Here is a 21,752-nt window from a genome sequence, read left to right as displayed (position 1 = left end):
AGAGGAATATGATTCTTAAAAGAATTGATTTTAGAAAAACACACACACACACACACACACACACACACACACACACACACACACACACACACACACACACACACACATACAGTCATACACATACACACATACACACACACATACACACATACACACACACATACACACACATACACACACACACACACATATATACATACACATACACACACACACACACACACATACACACACATACACACACATACACACACATACACACACACACATACACACACATACACACACACACATACACACACACATACACACACATACACAGACACACACATACACACACACATACACACACACACACACACACACACACACACACACACACACACACACAATAAATATATCATTTGATAATCTGATCTGAGGAAATACAAATTGTAATGAAATAGTTGGACCAATTTTAAACATTGGCTCATCAGTTTTATATTTCAGTTGGATATTTCTGTTACATGCCAGTACAATTCTGATGATGGCCAGTATTTTTAAAAAAATCATAAACCCATTCTTAGGTAGCTGTTTAGTACAATATTGGGATGGAAACAAATTGTCACAGTAAACATTCAGATGGTTAATTCAAAATATTTAATCAATAATGTGCTGTTCCTACCGCAGGTAAAGAGATACTCCAAGCTGATTTCCTAAGAAGTTGTAATGAAGATCATTCAGTAAATGAGATCTTAAGCACTTTTTTGGGTTTAGTTGGATACGTCGTGTGATTCTTACCTATTGTAGAAAAAGTCCATGGTGAGATATTCATTTGTTAAAGCTAGTTCTTACATTCCTTCCTAATAAAATAAAATCATTTTAAGGCCTACTAGACTGAACCTGTATAAGGAAAATATACATGGTTTAGGCTTACTGAAACAACAAAATAAAAACAGTACATTAATAAAATCAATATTTAGAAGAAAATGTTTATTTTTTTAGCAGCAAACAGATCACAATAGGTAATAATTTTATATGTATCAATTTAGTATGGAAATTTTTGTTTTTATTCCCAAATTCACTGGTCTTTTTCTTCCTGTTTAGCCTCTGGAAATCATCGTCATGTATTACTTCAGAAGATGAATGAGGATGGTATGTATGAGTGTAAGTGAAGTGCAGTCTTGTACAGTCCCAGGTCAACCATTTCTGAGATGTGTGGTTAATTGAAACCCAACCACCAAAGAACACTGGTATCCACAATCTATTCAAATTTGTATAAAACTAACTGCCTTAACTTGGATTTGAACATTGGAACTCTCAACTTTGAAATCAACTGACTTGTGAAGATGCATTCACCACTAGACCAACCCAGCGGGTTCAAATTCACTGGTCTGCAAGACTTTTATAAACACATATAATTTTGGCTTAATCCAATGAATTTTTTGATGCTAAATACAAATATGACATTTGTATTCAGCTTCATTTTTTTTTGTAACTGTCATTCTTAAAAAATGAAAATTTAAAAATGATTTTATCTTCTCTATTAAGCTTAAACACTCATTAAGATTTTTTATGAAACAGTGTTTATATTAATAATGAAACATGATTATATGAAGATAATCTATAAATGAAGCATATTTATAAATGGCTTAGAGTGGAATAATTTGGAGGACTGACCAATATGATGTCATATTGTATTACATCATAGAATGACATCAGTACTGTTTACCATGACTCATTCCTTCCAGGAAAAATAAATCTGCTAGCATAATTTAATTAATATGCTTTATTCATATCATCATCATTAATATAGTCATTTCAATCACTATTTTTATTGTGTCATAACCCAGATCACAGAATCAGTTTCATTTTGCCTTTCTGCAAATACAAATACAAATTTGGTCTTTTGTTTTATTCCTACTCTTTTTTAAACAGATATGAATTGTTTTTGTTGTGCTTCATACCTATCATTTTTTGTATATTGTTAGTATTTGTATAAAAACACCTCTTAGCTATACAAATCATCCAGACAATTTTTTCTGTGTTTGTTGAATTTAATTAATGAACTAGTAAAACTTAAACATAAATGATGATCCATCATGTTAGAAATAATACACTTATCTTAAAGTAATTAAAATATTTCTAATTAATATTTAAAAATATACCCAAATATAATACCAAAATATTACTTTATTATTTTTTAAAAGGCTATGTCAGCAGTAAAATGATTAATTTTATTTCAGTGATAAACATCTATCAATATAGTTTTTAATATTTTAAATTACATTTCTGCAATAAAAATCTGTTTCTATGAAGTATAGGTCTGTAAGTGAGGGGCTCTGTAAGAGTACTTAACAGAGTTAAATGAAAAAGTGAAAGTACAAATTATTAATTTTAATAAAATAATTTCTTATATTGATTTATTTTTATCATATACTTCCATAAAAATGGTCCCAAGCTGGCAGTACACTGATGACTAATTAAAAATTGAGGTAAATTTTTCTCTTAGCATTCACAGCACATAAAGAAAGAAGATTTATGATTTTTGAAAATTAATTATAATATACAGGTAAATTTTCAGGTATCCTCTCAAGTATACAGCACATGTTATATATAGGTGTTCACAAAGTATGGCAATCCTTAAATAATTTTTCATCCATTAAACATAGAAAACTGAAATTTAGTAAATACATGTACTTCAAAAGTGTTTATTCTTAAGTATGAGACCATTATTTGAGGTGCACTGTGGGCCACATGTTATCAAAACTATTAAATAGCTGCCACTTTGTTAATAGTCCAGTGGTTTTTAAAAAAAATATTTTTTTGTTTTTCAGTGCCCTTCAAAGTGATTTGTACTCTTTAGATTCAATAATATTTAGTTACCCCTCAAGGGAGCTTTTGGGAGTGTTGTCTCATACTAAAATATAGTTTGTTTCAAGGCAGGAACATTTGGTAAATCTAATTTTCTTTGTTTAACAGTTGAAAGTTGTCTAAGAGTTGTTTAATAAAATAATGTTTAACTCTGATGTTGACAGTATATTTCCAATAACAGTCTGTCACCGATAAAATTGACATAATCAAAGAATTGCTATTAATCTTTTTTTTCAAATGAGTATTTTCAATTCAGTAATAATTGATTATATGCAGAAATGTAGATTAGTACAAAATATTCAGAAATGTTTTAATTTTTAATGATATTATTTAATGTAATTTTTTATTCTTCATTGAGAACCATTGATAAATACTGAATGGAATTCTGTTGTCGCTAATGTGTTAGTTATATTTACTTATTGCATAAAAGAAAAAAGAAAAAATAATTTGCTGATATTAGAAGAGTATCTCTGTTTTGAAAGTAAATTACAGATTATGCAGTTCTATTAGGAAAAAACACAGATTGTAAATTTTTATTTATCAATAAATGTAAATTTATTGGTAATAAATAAATAAATATACATATATATATAATATAATTATATATTATACAGAATTACCTATTCTATTTTTAATTGCATATATTCAATTGATCGCCTGATTCAATAATTTTAATAGCTTCTAGGCATTAAAAAATACAGTTTAAACAATCCATAATACAAAAATAATATTTTGTATTGTTATATTTCACAACATTCAGACTCTTGAATAATGCTAATTTAAAGCAGTTTTTATAAAATAAAACTGCTTTTAATTTTGCTACAATGAAAACAGGTTTTTTTTTGTTTTGCATTCTCCACTCCAGCAGTAAATTCATTAGTTTTGCCATATCTTATATTGCATTTGAAGGATACAGGAATAAAGGAGATAAATCAATCAAAAACTCTTTTAAATTTTAATATCAAAATATGTATTGAATATATTTGTCAGTTAAGCTGTGAAAAGTTCAGTATTTAAAAAAAAAAATTAAAGATAAATAAGAAGGGAAGTAAAGGAGATCAGTGCAGTATAAAACTGGAATGGATGGGTCTAATGCAATAAAATAAAATTATTTTAATTTAATAGGATTAATAAGAAAGAGGCTTAGTCCATGCCTCTGGTAATACATTTGTTCTCTTATAATAAAAAAATGAATTTGCTTAATAAAAAAATAAATAAATAAATAAAAACATTATCATGAATCCATTTGAAAATATGAGCATTGTTTAAAACTATTTAGAGACCCTGTTAGAATTTAATTTAAAATTATGTGTTTCCAAAGTTTTTGGCACAACTGTCTCAGGTCCACTAACAATAAATGTGGTAAGTACATTCTGACTTACATATTCAATGTCTGTTGACAGCAGAGTCCTTTCTTGAAAATCTACATCGATAAATAAGAAAAACTTATTTAGGTTTTTAAACAATTATGTTTTTAAGAACTGTGTTTTAGGATATTTTAATTAAATAATATTAAAAACAGTGTAATGAACTTTGTTATTTAAACTCAAATATAGAGGATAAGTCTGTATGAGTAAGCCTCTTTATTTTGCAAAATATTTTTATCTGGTTTGTGTAGAAAATTTTCAGTCTTTTTTTTTTTTTAGATATCTTTTGTAAATCATAGATGTTTATTATAATATTAAAAATACTAAAGTAATATTTATTAGCTACATGAAAATAAAAAAAAAATATTAAGTTTCAAATTTTAAAAACATTCTTCTGAAAAATGTTGAAAATATATCTTCTTTATTCCTTATATCTTCATTTAATAATAAAACTGGCAATGTGAAGAATATTTTGCTTAACCAATCTGTAGATCAATGTAGACATTTGATAATTTAGCCTTAAACAAAGAGCCTTAAAAATGTAGGTTTTTTTTTTGTTTACTCATTCATAAAAAAAAGTAATCATATTTCAGCCTTGGAATTTTTGCTGGACTGACTATTCATATATAAAAAAACTTAATCTTAATTTTAAAACATTGACTATTGTTACTAATTTTATTATTAAACAATATAATTAACATTAATTGTGAAGTTATTGAATGTGCTTTTATCATTTTGTGTACAGTACATAAATTTAAAAATCAATATCTTAACTAATGGTATTTGTTACTTATAAATTTATATTTTGTTTTTTATATAACTTACAAAAATTCTTAATAAATATAATTTACAAAAGATACTTTCATTGTTGATCCTCTTTTTCCATGATTTCTTTCAAACTGATGGTGTTATTATTACAGTTTACTATATGAACCAGGAATAAAATAATTATGACAACCAGTTGTATTTTATAGTTTAAAATAAGGTCATCCACACTCACAGAAGCTTTTCAACATTTGAGGCAACAAAGAGACTTTATTTTCAGTGATTTTTGCTGTTTTTATCTGTGACAATCAGTGATGAAGGTTCAGTTGCAAAGATGACTGAAAACATTTGAAGTAATTTAATTGTTATGTTATGAATTTTATTTTAATTTGTCATTGCAAAAGTATATTTTTAATTAAATTATCTTTGAGCGATTTAGTGATCATGAGAGATCAGTGTGATCATCAATCTGCGGTATGCTTTTTTCTTTAAGTTGATTACAAGAAACAATCTATAAACTTGCACAACAAGAAAAAGTATCTTTTTAAAATCATAATATTTCTGGTGTAGTAATCCTATGGTTTTAATACATAGAACAATAAAAATTCTTTTCTTTTTAATGAAATCATATTCAGATATTTGAAATTAAATAATTATCAAATGATCACTAAAAGTAATTGCTTTTCACATTTTACTTATTTTAATTATTTAAATTTTTTCTTATTTCACTTTAACAGCTACAGGCTTCTTCGATCATGATTATCTACCAACTCAGTTTTTTCTTCCGTGAGATATGAATCAAACATATGAAAAATGCTAAGCCTGGCTGGGATTTGAATCCAGAACCTTTTGGAGGAAAGGAAAAGACACTATCACTTTCTCACAGAAGATGGCTTTTAATAAGTAAAAGTTCATTTCTAAAGATACGTCATTTCTAAAGATACAATCAAATTACAAAGACAGAGAACGCATAAATAGAGATTTCTGATATCCAAGCTCATCAAATCCATAATTACTTGATTAAAAAAAATGAGTATTAAACTGTTTTACATATTTATTAAGTAATGCACATAGGTGAGACTGTAATGATATGATCACTATGAAGTTAATGTAAATAAATAATAGATGTTTTATCGACACCATGAGATTAATGTAGCTAGTATAATAACTGTTACTGGTGATGAAGTTAGGATTTTTCCTTTATTGCATGCATCAGCATCATCACAACTTTGAACACAGCCTCGAACGTACCTTAAAAAGAAGAGATAAAATTAAACATATATGTGAAAGCAATCCAGACTATAAAATTAATTTATATTTTATAACAAAAAAGATATTCTCTAATAGTGTCCCAACAAAACGAACAATATGTACAGTGAATTTAGAAAACTACTGTGCACTATAGATTGATAATCATTTATAAATTGTAAACATTTACAGATTTCAGATAAACAAAAGAGCTAGTAAAAAAATTAAAGGCAATCTCCTTGTGTGGATGTAAAGTCCTAGAATGATAATTTGAAAACATGATGGTTTGTAATGAAAAAACATAAACAAATAACATCCCATTGCTATTACTTATAACAAAAATTATTTTTTGCACTTTTTAATAGAACTTTGATGATGTTCTTGATGTCACATTATTTATAGGGAGTTTGAATTCTTTTAAATACGTAAGTACATTCATTTTCAGAAAACATGACTTTTTAACATGAATATGAGTTGGAAAACTCTTATGGTTCTGTACAAAACTTCTACTTCATTGAAAGTCAAATTATGGCTACAATTTTGTGGAATTGTGTTATAAGTGTGTCTCCTTTGAAGAGCTGTTAATAGTAGTCTATTCTGTAGTAATTCTGTAATCATTTTCACTGATCAACTCATACAAATTATGCTTGGTTATAACAAAATAGTGCCATACTGTTTCATTACGTTCATTGTGACTCTCTTCGCAGATGACAATATATTGTTTCTACATCTGAATATAATTATTTGAAAGAAAATGAAAATTCGATGTTAGCAGTATAAAAAATTATTCACTGCATAACTTTAAATACAGATAAAACTGTTGCAATGCGGTACTCAGAGTGAAATAACATTGCAGTTTGCATGGATAGAATTCCCATTAATGATAATGACAATATTTTTGTTGCCCATAAAGCAAAATTTCTGGTTGTTTTATTAGATAAGTTTTCTAAGAATGATCAAAGTGATTTCATTTAGAATAAAATCCAATTGTACTGTTTTACTTTGAATTGCCTTAATAAATACTAATCTTGACAACACTACTAAATATTTGTTATGCTTCTGTACACTACCATCTAAAATGTAATATCTCTTGAGACTCGCTCAAAAATGAGAAGTTTTAAAGAAATAAATTTCAGTCTCAGGTTATTATTTGGTGTTCATAAGTATGAATCATATCGAATGATATTTATTACAATATTGTATGCGATGATTATTTAAAAAATTAAATAATCTAACCGTGTAAAATACATGTAAATGTTAATCTAACCGTGTGTTTATATTTATGAATAGTTCATCATCATCAGTGATCCTCTCATGTTTGAGAGTTTTTTTATTTTTTTCCTTCCCCTTTATGGAACTGCACTTGCAGCATTACTTCTGACAGAAGTATACAGCCATAAGATGCCACTATGCAGAGTGCCCGCGACCTCATTGTAGAAAGATGATCCCTACATGCTCGGGGGGCCGTCTAAGTGCTCAGCCATGGGCATATCCATCCCAGCACCCTCCGGCATCGAATTCCCTGTTGAGCTTCCTCCAAGGCATGTAATCTGTCATTCGTTTTCTTAATGTAGTCCTCTATAGCCTTCCATTCTAGGGGTCCTCTGATCATAATTCTCTGAGTATCTTCTGGATCAAACATGACCTCTGTGCCCAAGGCTACCAGCATCTCTTGATGTTCATTCTCAAATCATGTATAACTAAAATAAACATGTAAAGGGATCTCCTCCTCAGCACACATGGGACAAAGGTCCGAGTGGTCCAAACAGAGTCTGTACAAGTAAGCTCTATAGCCTCCATGGCCCGCCAGGAACTGTGTTAAAGAGTAACCCAGCGAGCCATGAGTCCTTTGGAACCAGCTTCTAATACTGTCGACAATGCGGTGCATCCACCGCCCTTTTGTCCCCTCATCACACTTGCTTTGCCAGATTCCTAATAACTCTTCTTCTATATTTGCAGAAATTCTCCTCTAATCGGCGGGATGTAGAGGTACCAATGCCCGGAGTCTCTTCCTTTGCTCAATTTGCAGGTCTATAGGTAAAAGGCCAGCCAAGAGCTCGGCCGCCTACTTAGAAACTGTGCGATAATCGCAGATTATCCGTAGACTGCATCTCATGTGTGAAGCCTCAAGTCCTCCTAAATATTTTGCTTTCTTACGCTCCCTCATATAACATAATTCGGGCCCGTACAACATCGTGGCGTACGCACTCCCGCCAGTAATCTCCTCCGCAACTGGGTCGGGCCACCGCAGTTGGGCAGGAGACCGGCAATTACCTTTCTCCGCCGTCTCGATGGCCTGTATTCCAAACCCGAGCTATGTGTCGACCCAGTCCCCGAGGTATTTAATCAAAAGTTTGGCTTCGATCCGTCTTCCCTCCAAGGTGAGACTCATCTTTGAATGTCTCTTGGCGAAAGAAGTTGCCAACATCTCTGTTTTATCAGGAGCAAGCGTGAGGCCCACCCCAGCTATCTACTCTTTGATGGCTTGATAAGCATCGCATATTTTAACGGTAGCCTCACTATAAGTGTCCACCTCCACCACCAAAGCGAGATCATCCGCGTAAACCATCAGGGTCACTCTCTTCGGATCATTCCGGCAGCGGAAGGGAGACGCGGAAGATTCCGTTATAAGACAACAACCAGAAGGTCGGTCCGAGGACCGACCTTGCGGTACTCCTCTGTATAGATTACACTCAACTGTTTTCACTAGCGCTAGGGCGTCTATCATGGTTTGCGGCAGGTATGAGGAGGGTAACACCGAGTTCCTCCCCGGCCTCATGTCTGAGAGCTGGTGACCCGATTCATATCCCGCTGACAGTTTTTCGCCATAGCTCACGGTCTTCTGTGATTCGAATCAACGTGCCTAGCGTTTCAACAGTCGCCTCTTCAGTTTGGTCCAGCCATCTTTTTATCGGTCTTCTGCATGACCTACTGGCTTCGATTTTTCCAAGTGTTACTTGCTTCTCAATTTTTTTGCCAGTCCTGTAGACTATATGGCTAAAAAAGCAGAGGATGCGCTGGATGAATATTACAAACAACCTCCTCTGAACACCAAGCTCGTTTATAATCAAGTTGTTCCTCCTCTTTTCCATCCATGCGACATGGAGCATTCTTCTGTAGGCTCTGGTATTTTCGAATGCATCAATTCCTCTCTGATGGCCCACCTTAATGGTCCAGGTCTCAATGTCATACATGACTACTGGGCCTAATACCTGAAGCCATCTCAGTTTTGTATCCTTATGATTGCCCTACCATATCCTCCCAAACAGTTGTCAACTTTGTAAATGTCTCCTTCACCAAAACAATCCTTCTTCATATTTCAGCCAACAAGCCTTCATCTTTACATATTGTGGATCCTAAATATACTTAATGGTCCACCTTTTTGAAATCACACAATGCATCACTGACTGGAAGATCGTTGATTCTGTATATGACCATTGTTGTTTTTCTGATGTTTAATTTCAGCCTTAGTACCTCGCTTTCTTGCTGAACTCAATCGAGGATCTCCTTCATTTAAATTTCAGAGCCTGAAATTGAAATGGGTCAAATTGAAATTGAAACAGGGTCATATCGTCAGCAAACCTTAGTTGGTTACACGCTGGCTTTCTATTCATACACCGCCATGCCAGTTTTTCGGGCTTTTCCGCATGATATATTTGTTATAAATTTTGAATAAGATCAGAGAGAGAATACATATCTGTCGTACTCCTCTCGACATGTAAAAAGGCTCTATTGTGACAATTTTCAGTCTAACCATTGTGCTGTTTTTTACGTATTGGTTCTGAATGAGTATAAAAAGATGGTCAGGAACCATTTTTACAGAGTTTCCAAAGATGGATTTAGTGTCCGAGGGAGAACCGGAAATTCTCAGAGAGGAGGTGTGCAAAGCAATAAAGAAATTAAGAGATAACTGGACACCAGACCCAGATAGCATCGCAGCAGAAATTATCAACGCAACAGATGACTTGGGAGTTACGACCACGCACCAGATCTGGAAATATATATGGTTAACAGCAAATGACCTGATGAGTGGACATCCTCAGTGTTCATACCTCTATCCAGACATAGGCGCTGCAAAAAACAATGAAACTCTTTCTCTGACTATCTTTTTAACAAATTTTAAAGTTATTTGAGCACACATCTGTGAACACATTGTTAAAAATGCAGAAAATTTGGGTTTATTAAAAATTCTTTTTAATTATTATTATTATTTTTTTTTTTTGAGGTTTTAGAAGCATCGACTACTTTGGTCATTAGCCCCGTCCCACATCAAAAAAAAAATAAAAAAAAAAAGGTTCACATTTCTTATCTTAATACAACTTTCGAATCCAATATTTATCTTCTATGCTTTCCTTTCGGCCATCCTTTCTTGCACCGTTTTTCTATTCTTCTTACGGTCTCAACTTCTGATGAGAGTGTGTCTGAGGCCTCAGACATGGCATCTTCTTCTCTTTCTGATGCCAATGACGTTCGCCGGCTTACATCACGTGATGAAAGCTTCGTTGGTGCAGTCAGCATCGTTGCTATTGAATCTAAACTCGCAAGCGATGCATTTTCGGCGGCTGATGAACTGGATTCAATCTAAGGCTGTGCTGGTGCCGGCTGATATAGACGCTCTCACCGTGGCTGCTCTCTGAGCTTTTGGAGGCTCTATGCATACAGTTTTATTTTCATCTGTGTCTGGTGCTTTCTCAATAATGACTTGCACCTCCATTTCGGTAGACTCAGACTTTTTCTGTACTCTTGGCACAATTTCCTTAGCGTTATGACTAGACGACGGAGTGATCTTTTTTACTTTTACAGTTAAATCAAGATTTTTATTTATTACATCAATTGATGGCGTTATGATCGCAGGTTTTGCTAGTTTTTTATGTTGCGCTGGCACGTTTCTTATATCAACGACGTCAGTCCGAGAATGAGCCTTCTCATATTTAACTGATTCTGTCGATGAGTCGACTCAATCTTTGAATCAATGATTCTTTCAATCATTGTCGCAAGACTTGGTGCCATCGTATTAAGGAACTGTTCCACGTTAATTTTAGATGTGGAAGGGGCAGCAGCTGCTTCTGCGTAAGTGGTTGATGGTCGAGGTGTTCGTTGACTAAGAATTTTCTTCGCTTCAGGATAACTGACTTTTAGAAGCCTTTTAACTTCCTGAATGGCCGTTTCCAATTTATATACTGGGCAGTTCCTTGATCGGCAGTTGTGGTGCCCTTTACAATTAATGCAGCTTGGAGGGTCTTTACATGGATAACCCTCATGTGTTTTCATTCCACATATTCATATTTCCTGCGCTTCACATCTAGCTGCAGTGTGTTCGAATCGTTGACACTTAAAACATCTCATAGGCTGCGGAATAAAAGCACGTACATCAAGCCGATGTATGCCAGCTCGTACCTTTTCAGGAAGGTTAGGCCTATTGAATGTCAAAACATGCGAGGCCGAAGGAAAAACTTCACCATTTCTTCTCACGGTTAGTCTGCGACACTGAGTCACTCCCTGACTCGACATTTCTTGTCGAATTTCTTCTTCTGTACAGTTTAGAAGATCGCGGCAAACAACAACTTTTCTTGATGTGTTAAGGGTGCTATGCGGTTGCACAGATAACGCAAATTCACCGATCTTCTGGGGATTATCTACCTCAGGCCATTATTATTATTATAGTAGTAGATTGCGGGGTTGCGCCGAGAGTGTCTTCGACTAAGACGGGCGGCGCAACGTGCACGGAATCGCACAGACGGGAACGCCAGGTCAGCCGAGTATAAGACGGCAAAGCCGTCTCCGTCGAGCCATCAACGTGAGCAAGGCTCGCTGCTGGAGAGAACTGACGGAGACCGTGGATGCAGACCCTTGGGGGCTGGGTTACAAGATAGTAACTCGGCGATCGGGGGTTTCGTGGTCATCAGCTCCACTAGACGAGGCTAAAGCGGAACACATCGTTAAGATGTTGTTCCCGGCCCACTCGGTCCGTGCTGAGGGAGACTTCCGCGACGTGGGCGACTTCCCGCTCTTCTCGATGGAAGAACTGGAGGGAGTCCTACAGTCGATGAAATGCAAAAAAGCCCTGGTCCCGACGGTATACCGGCCGAGGTACTCAAAATAGTGGGGCGCTGCAGGCCCCGACTTCTACTAGACATGTATAATGCATGTCTGAAGGCCGGGTGTCTTTTAGCGCCAGGTGAAAGACCGCGCATCTTGTGCGAATTCCCAAGGGAAAAGAAAACCCAGAGTCGCCGTCCTCCTACCGCCCATTGTGTATGCTTGACACAGCCGGGAAGGTATTGGAGAAGCTGTTAAAGAAAATACTGGTTGCAGCGATGATTCAGGCAGGTGGCCTGTCGCCTAACCAGTACGGTGTCCGGCAGGGTCGGTCGTCCCTAGACACAATTCAGGAGGTTGTTGAGGCAGTGCAGCGAGCAGAGGACCACAATCATTTTTCGCGACGTGTGGCCCTTCTCGTTACGTTGGACGTAAAAAACGCTTTCAACTCCGCACGGTGGAGCGATATGATTCGGGCCATGGAGTATTAGTTCCATGCGCCTCAATACCTTATCAGAATGGTGGACGCATACCTGAGGAACCGCGGTCTCATTTACGAGACTAAGGCAGGCTGGCGTAGGACTACGATCACGTCAGGGGCGGCGCAGGGGTCGATTCTCGGCCCCGACCTTTGGAACGCCGTCTACGATGGCTTGCTGAGGCTGGAGATGCCTGAAGAATCTGCCTTGGTCGGGTACGCTGACGACGTTGCGCCACTTGTCGCAGACCGCGACGTGGAGCGCGCCCAACTGAGGCTCAGTCGAGCCGTGCACAGAGTCGGTGCCTGGCTGGACGACCGTGGATTTTCTCTAGCCCTCAGCAAAACGGAGATCGTAGTTCTCACGAAGAAGCGTATACCTCTACCCTTCTCTCCCTGCGGGTCGGGGTAGAGGTTGTCGAGACCAAGCCGGCCGCAAAGTACCTCGGTATGACGATCGACCGGAAACTCAGCTTCGTACAGCCGCCGACAAAGCTGTGAAGGCCGTAACTGCTCTCAGCCGGCTTATGACAAATGTCGGCGGACCGAAGGCCAACAGACGGCGATTGCTGATGTCCACGGTGCATTCCATTCTGTTATACGGGTCGGAAGTGCGGGCTCAGGCATTAAGAGTTGCGAGAAACCGGAAGCGGCTCGCGCAGGTGCAACGCACCGCAGCCTTGCGATTCGCTTCCGCGTATCGGACGGTCTCCGAGCCTGCAGTACTAGTGGTCGCCGGCGTCATATCCGTTGCTACTTTGACAAGGGAGCGCGCCAGGTGATCTACAGGAGGCGACGGGCAGGCGAAGACCGGGTGACCATCGCCGACGAGGAACGCACTCGCACGTTCCTCGCACGGCAAGAGACCTGGGACCGCGAAACCAGAGGACGATGGACCACAAGGCTTATCCCTCTGTCAGACCGTGGGCGGAGCGACGGCACGGAGAGGTGGAGTACTACATGACCCGATTTTTAACGGGTCACGGGTACTTCCGCGCTTACCTCAATGTCATAGGGAAAGCGCCGTCCCCCGACTGCCTGTATTGCCCCGGTGTACGGGACGACGCTGAGCACACCTTTTTCAAATGTGCTCGGCGGGCGGCAGATCGAGGGACACTAGTGGCGGATGTCGGAGCACTAAGTCCCCACAACGCGGTTGCCATGATGCTCCGTGACCTGAGCAGCCGGGAAAGTGTAGCCCGATTCGTCGACAATATTCTCAGGGCCAAAAAGGTCGACCTGAATAGTCCTGAAAATTAGGTAGCACCTAATCAGGCTAGTATAGGAGGACTCGACCGGAAGTAATGTGTTAAACGGTTCCGGGTCGAGTCCTGGTAGAAAGGGGGATGGTTTTAGTCGGTAGTCTGCTGATAGCGATTGGATAATACCGGAGTGTCGGGCTCCCCGACACTCCGTGCGTAAATGCATTTCCACCTCCCTCCGCAAAACCCACCGGGTTGGTCTAGTGGTTAACGCGTCTTCCCAAATCAGCTGATTTGGAAGTCGAGAGTTACAGCGTTCAAGTCCTAGTAAAAGCCAGTTATTTTTACGCGGACTTGAATACTAGATCGTGGATATCGGTGTTCTTTGGTGGTTGGGTTTCAATTAATTACACATCTCAGGAACGGTCGAACTGAGAATGTACAAGACTACACTTCATTTACACTCATACATATCATCCTCTGAAGTATTACCTAAACGATAGTTACCGGAGGGTAAACAGGAAAAAGAAAAAAAAAATTATTATTATTTAAAAATTCATCAGCAGAATAAAATTATTCCTGCAAAAGAAAATCTTTTATTTGTATTTTAAATAAAATAATAATATCATTTTTTTAAATGGTTCTTTTAAAATTTTACTAAAACTGTAATTGAATCATCATAAGGCTATTTCTTACAAGTTGAATTATTGAATTGAGGTGGAAGGATAAGTAACAAAATAAAATAAAAATAGGGAAATGTTTAGTCATTTTCCCAATTGTTACCACAAGCTTATAACCGTAAATCAATTATATACATTCAGGATTAGTTAATTTTCAACATATTTTTAAAAAAAGCTTTCAACTTAATTTTATTAACTTAATTGTATTCTATAAAGCAACATAAGTATTATAAATAATCCTGTAAATTGCATTTTAGCAGCAAAATATTATTATTTATAAAAATCAATCTTTCTATATGCTGTCCTACTATTTTTCGTTTAGTAATAACGTGAAAATCTATGCTTCATCAGAATGTTCTGTGGAAAAATTATTATTTACGAATAGATAACCAAAAATACGCAGTTTTTTTTACAGGAAAAAATTACTTTATTTAGTTATTTATTCTTACAACACCAAGTTAACGATCAACAACAGTCACTATGATGGATGAAAATGAATTTCTGTAGCGTGAGAAAAGTGCCGTGCCTGGTCGGGACTTGAACCTAGAATTTCCGGATTAAAGAGACTAACGTATTCTAACTTATTCACATTAACCTACTTAATTCATTACACACAATTTTTTATAATTTCATAAATTTTCACTCGTTTTATTTTATTATCGCTAATTTAAATGCGCGTTAAAATAAATTAATAATCTAACTAAAACTAATTTAATTCCCTGTTATTTTTTTTTTGTCTTCAGTCATTTGACTGGTTTGATGCAGCTCTCCAAGATTCCCTATCTAGTCGTTTCATTTCAATATACCCTCTACATCCTACATCCCTAAAAATTTGTTTTACATATTCCAAACGTGGCCTGCCTACACAATTTTTTCCTTCTACCTGTCCTTTCAATATTAAAGCGACTATTCTAGGATGCCTTAGTATGTGGCCTATAAGTCTGTCTCTTCTTTTAACTATATTTTTCCAAATGCTTCTTTCTTCATCTATTTGCCGGAATACCTCTTCATTTGGCACTTTATCCACCCGTCTGATTTTTAACATTCTCCTATAGCACCGCATTTCAAAAGCTTCTAATCTTTTCTTCTCAGATACTCCGATCGTCCAAGTTTCACTTCCATATAAAGCGACGCTCCAAACATACGCTTTCAAAAATCTTTTCCTGACATTTAAATTAATTTTTGATGTAAACAAATTATATTTCTTAACTGAAGGCTCGTTTAGCTTGTGCTATTCGGCATTTTATATCGCTCCTGCTTCGTCCATCTTTAGTAATTCTACTTCCCAAATAACAAAATTCTTCTACCTCCATAATCTTTTCTCCTCCTATTTTCACATTCAGCGGTCCATCTTTGTTATTTCTACTACATTTCATTACTTTTGTTTTGTTCTTGTTTATTTTCACGCCACCCATCTATCGACTTTACCTTTCGTATTATATATTGGTGTACCATCTTTGTTTAACACATTATTAGATTTTAATTTATGTACCCGAAAATTTTCCTTAAGTTTCCTGTATGCTCCGTCTATTTTACCAATGTTCATTTCTCTTTCCGCTTCTGAACACTCTTCTTTAATCCATTCTTCTTTCGCTAATTTGCACTTCCTGTTTATAGCATTTCTTAATTTCCGATAGTTCCTTTTACTTTCTTCATCCCTAGCATTCTTATATTTTCTACGTTCATCCATCAGCTGCAATATATCGTCTGAAACCCAAGGTTTTCTACCAGTTCTCTTTCCCTGTTATATAACTTTTTAATTCTTTTTTTATATACTTTAATCATCTGGTATTTTTTAATGGACTAATATAAATTCTTAATACCTTCCTAATAACATATTTAGTTCAAACAAATGTTTTGTTTGGCCGCTTTTGTAAACAATAGTTGTTTTTTATTATGGTATCATTAATGATTTTTTTTTTGTAGATCGCTTAATCTTCTGATTAATAGCACAGTAGTGTCAAACTTAATGTTATTTTGCGATTAAAGATCAATTGTTGGAAACCTTACATCAAATACGATTTTGTAATGAAATCTTATCCAGGATTGTACAGTATACTGTACAAAAAATTTCTGAGAACTTTGTTTTTATTTGTATGAATATTACTATAATAGGCCTTGTTTGTACAGTATTCTGCACACTTTTCTGTATAATTTTTAATTTTGCCACCGCACTATAGCTACATGTTTGCAACTGTAAATGTGAAAATTATCACCATCGTGAGCAACCTTGATTTACTCTCGTTGTGACGTTTCCAAAAAAAATTGATGTATAGTTATGACTACATTATATCGGTAAATGTAATGATGTACACAGTAAATTAAAATGTTTAATATAATTTTAAAATATTAATTAAATATTTAAACGTCATGTGTTTTAAAAGCAAAACAATCACAAAAAATATTTTTTATCTTTTGATTTTTTCTGTACAGTATACTTTACAATTCCTTATAGCGGTTAATATACCCTTGCTAAGCGTTTTCCCACCGTATTTACGAGGTGCGACAATAAAGTAATGAGACTGATGTGAAAAAAAATGTTGCTTACCGTTTTAGTCGTGTTTAGTGTTGTCTCCTTCAAAGTAGTTCCCCTCTGATTGCACACACTTATTCCAGCGCTTCTCCCATTGATGGTAACATTTCTGGAACTCATCTTCTGTAATATCCTCCAAGACCCTCGTCACAGCTTTTTGGACATCTTGTGTTGTTTGAAAATGGTGTCCCTTGACCGCCATTTTGACTTTTGTAAATAGAAAAAAGTCGCACAGAGCGATATCTGGGGAATAAGGTGGCTGTGGTAGTACTGAAATTTGTTTTGAGGTTAAAAATTGCTGTACTGACAGAGCAGTATGGGATGGCGCATTATCGTGATGCAGAATCCAATCATCAGCAATGCTGGCACGGACACGAAGAACTCGTTTACGAAGTCTTTCTAAAATTTCTTTGTAGAAATATTGGTTAACTGTTTGTCCAGGAGGCGCCCGCTCTTTATGAACAATTCCCTTGGAATTGAAGAAACACACAAGCGTGCGTTTCACTTTTGACTTTGACATGCGAGCTTTTTTTAGTCTGGGTGATCCCTTTGAGCACCGTTGCGAACTTTGGCGTTTTGTCTCTGGATCGTATTGAAAAAACCAACCTTCATCACCGGTGAAAACACGGCTCAACAAATCTGGATCCATTTCCGTTTGCTCTAACAGATTGGCTGTCACATTTTTCCGTGTTTCTCGCCGTTGTTGTGTGAGATTTTTGGGGACCATTTTTGCACAAATCTTTCTCGTACCAAGATCTTCGGTTAATATTAAACGAACCGTTTCTCGATTGATGTTGAGTTCCTCTGCGATCATTTTCACGGATAATCTTCGATCAGATCGTACGATTTCACGCACCCTGGTCAAGTTGACATATGTCCGTGAGGTTGATGGTCGTCCACTGCGGTCTTCATCTTCAACATTCGTTCTGCCTTCACTAAAAATGTTATGCCACCGAAAAACTTGAGCTCTTGACATAACCTCCTCTCCAAAAGCTTTCTGAAGCCTACCGTAAGTTGTCGTCGCGTTTTCACCCGATTTAACGCAAAAAGAAATGGCATACCATATATTGCGCAATATTTTGCGGTTTCATTTCTGTGACGAGAGACACAAACACGTGTTCACTTATTACAGCACAACTCACGACCGAGCAGTTGCATCAATGTGCCGCTTGGATTAGAAGTAGCTTATAGACTAAGGTCAAAGATGGTGTGCCTACGAAAGCTGCAGGGTTGCCACATCTTGCAAAGAAAAATCAGTCTCATTACTTTATTGTCGCACCTCGTATATGTATATAAAAGATTGAATTAACTTTTGTGATAAAGTTTGTATTGGACAGACCGGTAGACCTTTTGAAACTTGTATAAGGGACCGCAAATTTTGTTTTCCAATAACAAGAGGGTTTCTAAGTATGCCTGTTATTTAATTGATGAAAATCATGTTTTTAATGGTAATTTTAAAGTACTTCATGTTGAGAACAAAGGTTTCAAACTGAACCTTTTATAGTCATTGGAAATTTAAACACAAAAATTATAATTTTAATTGATCAATTAGACTTGAATAGTTCACCGTTATTAAACTTATAAATGTGAAATCTGCTTCTTGTATTTTTGTAAGTACTGCCCCTTTTTCTGTATTAACCAATAATATTTACCATTAAATTTGAATATTACTGATATTTGCGTACACTCCCTATTTTTTTGCTCTTTATAGTAATGTATTTTATCTCTTTTCGTTTTATGTATTTATCTTTTTCTTTATATCGCACTTTTAAGCTTTTGTATTCTGTTTGTAACATTCGAGGAAGGTACTAAAGCAGCTATCATTTTTAAATAAATTTTGTGAAAATCAAAACACATATTTTGTTTTCGTTTAATTATGATGGAGTTTCATCAAGTAAATATATCATCCATTCATTATTTAGCAGTTTAAAGATTGATCACAAACAAGTGACTCAATTAAAAAAATATTGATCGGTCTATAATTAATATTGGACTTACCTCCCTCCTACTTTAGGAACTGGTACAAAATAGCTGTTTTTTCAGTATTTTGAAAAGTTTTCAAAAATTATTTTAAAATTCATTGATCGATCAATATATGAAATGTGGCTTAAATTAAAAAAATAGAATCAGTCACTCGTAAGTGAAATAAAAATTTTTAAGGTTAACTTATTTATAAAATAACAGTTCTCCAATACACAATATGGAAGAGTAGAAAAACAAATGCCTTTCAATTTAAAGCATTAATTACTAAATCTTTATTGCTAATTTAATGGCAATGCTATACATTTTGATGGTAATAATTTTCTCAATGTAATACAATTCAACAAAATATCCTTTACCAGCATCTGAGTGAAATGTATCTGTGAGGTAGAACATTATCTCCTGGTTTCCTCCAGATTGAAGTACAGGTTGTCCCATATAAAACGCAACCCAACCTTATATTGGTAGGTATTGAAATAATAAAAAAGGCATGTGTAAATGTAAATGTAATTTTTATTATTACAATCCATTACCTTACATTTAGAGTAAATGTTGGAAGTGTATTCAAGCCATCTTCTTGAATACAAGCTTCAATTCTTTTTACAGCGTTTCTTGCAACTTTTTTCAAAGTTTGTGGCTGGATATTTAATACAGCTTGTTAATATTGACCTTCAATTGTTCAAGTGTTCGCGGTTTGTTGCTGTAGGCTTTTTCTTTGAGATAACCCCGTAGAAAAAAATCCGCTGCAGTCAAATCTGGAGATCTTGGTGACCACAAGCCTCGACCGATAACACGAGAATTCCTCGACGAAATCAGAAGTTGAACCTGCGTAGTGCGATGTCGCACCGTCATGTTGTAGCCGGCAGTGTCTGTCTTCCTCTTCCAAGAGTGCGATGAACCGAAATAAAATATCCTGATATCGTTCTGCATTAATGGTGTACTCGAAAAAAAATAGGGCCGATTATTTTCTTCCGCGATATCGCGCACCACACGCCCAACTTCTGCGGGTGTAATTGTTTTTCGTGGTAAACGTGGGGATTTTCAGCACTCCAAATTCTACTGTTTTGGCTGTTTATGTAGCCATCCAAATGAAACCGTGCTTCATCTGTGAAAAATAACGAATCCATAACGTTAATTCCCTCGCGCAGAAATCGACGGAACCGTTGACAATATTGTAGCCGTTTTTCTTTGTTGCACTCAAGAAGTCGATGAACCGTTTTAATGCGATAAGGTCGTAATTGTTTGGCGTTTGGTCGCCCGATGAACAGTTGATTTAGACAAATTAATTTCAGCAGACAAATGTCTGATCGATTTATTTGGCGAGGTGAGTAATCGGTCTTTGATTTCAGTGACCATATCTGTATTCAACACTGACGCAAATCTTTTGTGTTCCTTGTTATTAACAGAACCGGTCTCTCTAAATTTTGCGACTAACCTTAATACTGATGTTTTGTTAGGAGCCGGTTTATCTGGGTACTTATGGCGAAACAAATCTTGCACTGCAACCACTGATTTCGCACTGAAGTACGTCTCAACAATGAAAACACGTTCATCTAGCGAAAACACCATCTTGTCTCTAGCAATACTCTGAACGTTATGATTGCATTGTTATTACTATCGGTTGTGTTCTACTGCGTCGCCGCGATGTTCAGATGTTGGACGAGTCCATTTCAGTAACGAGTAGGGGAGTAAGCTTGACTTTTGAAATTTCATGGATGAGTGATTGATGGGTTGCGTTTTATATGGGACACCCTGTTTTATAATCACAAGCAATACATAAAAAAACTTTAATGTAAAAGAAAAATAAAGAATTGAATAAAATGCAGATTCCTTGAACTTTACATGAAATTATAAAAGCAATATTACCTGTCATCAAAATAGAATCTTCCACAGTGAGACATGCGTATTAACTCTGTGTCTGTTGTTAGTGTACCGCTATCCAAAGCACAAGTTCTAATCATTATCCTGTCTCCTGAGCCATCTGTTGGTATAAAAAAATTCTTTCAATTTTTCTACAGACACAATTTTTTAGTAAGCGTGATTAAACATGGTTTCCTTTAAAAATACACTCATTTATAAAAGAACCGCTTTCTAAGCACACATAAATCTGCTTCCTGAATACTTTTTGAGTCTACCGTGCAACCCCATAAAATATTATATTTAGTTACATTAATGCATTGTATTTCAACCATCCCTGAAATAAAGTAAACAGAAATAGAGGTGACATTCAGGAAAGGGAAAGTTATGTGATGAAAATTAATTTCCTAAATTAACATTTACCATTACAAATTCAGAAATGGGGTTGTGTTTGAAGCACCATCTGTGCCAAATCCTTATGATACGAGAGTTATTATTTTTTCAAGGTCCGATCGGTGGCGAAATAAAAACCTGCGCAAAAATCGGATGAACCTTTGCGCATATGTGTTGCGCAGCGTCTCTAGTATGGCCTTCAATCACGCCGCGTCATTTCGTTTAGTTCTGAACGCGCAGCTAACACGTAAACATTTCTACAACAATAGCATCTTCCGCCAAGTGTGAAGTGATTTTTTTGAACAAAATTTTCACAGGGAACTAGACACGGGTCCATTTCGAAACTGAAGAAACAAA

The 21,752-nt window shown here is 35.9% G+C and overlaps 1 protein-coding gene across 3 annotated transcripts in view; it reads right to left on the bottom strand.

Moving 5' to 3' along the window:
• Positions 1-3,401: 3,401 nt before the first annotated feature.
• LOC142325638 (uncharacterized) overlaps positions 3,402-21,752 on the bottom strand; it is a 102,853-nt gene continuing 84,502 nt past the window's right edge. For all 3 annotated transcript variants that reach the window (XM_075367649.1, XM_075367651.1, XM_075367650.1), the window contains exons 4-5: positions 21,012-21,126; positions 3,402-6,236 (exon numbers count right to left, since the gene is read on the bottom strand). In XM_075367649.1, coding sequence (XP_075223764.1) covers positions 6,116-6,236; positions 21,012-21,126 — 236 coding nt within the window. In that variant the 3' untranslated portion in view covers positions 3,402-6,115. The remainder of the gene's footprint in view (positions 6,237-21,011; positions 21,127-21,752) is intronic.

This window comes from Lycorma delicatula, chromosome 5 (assembly GCF_047948215.1).
Source record: "Lycorma delicatula isolate Av1 chromosome 5, ASM4794821v1, whole genome shotgun sequence".
NCBI lineage: Eukaryota > Metazoa > Arthropoda > Insecta > Hemiptera > Fulgoridae > Lycorma > Lycorma delicatula.
The sequence above is the reverse complement of the archived record's forward strand: the minus strand, read 5'-3'. Positions and strand labels throughout refer to the sequence as shown.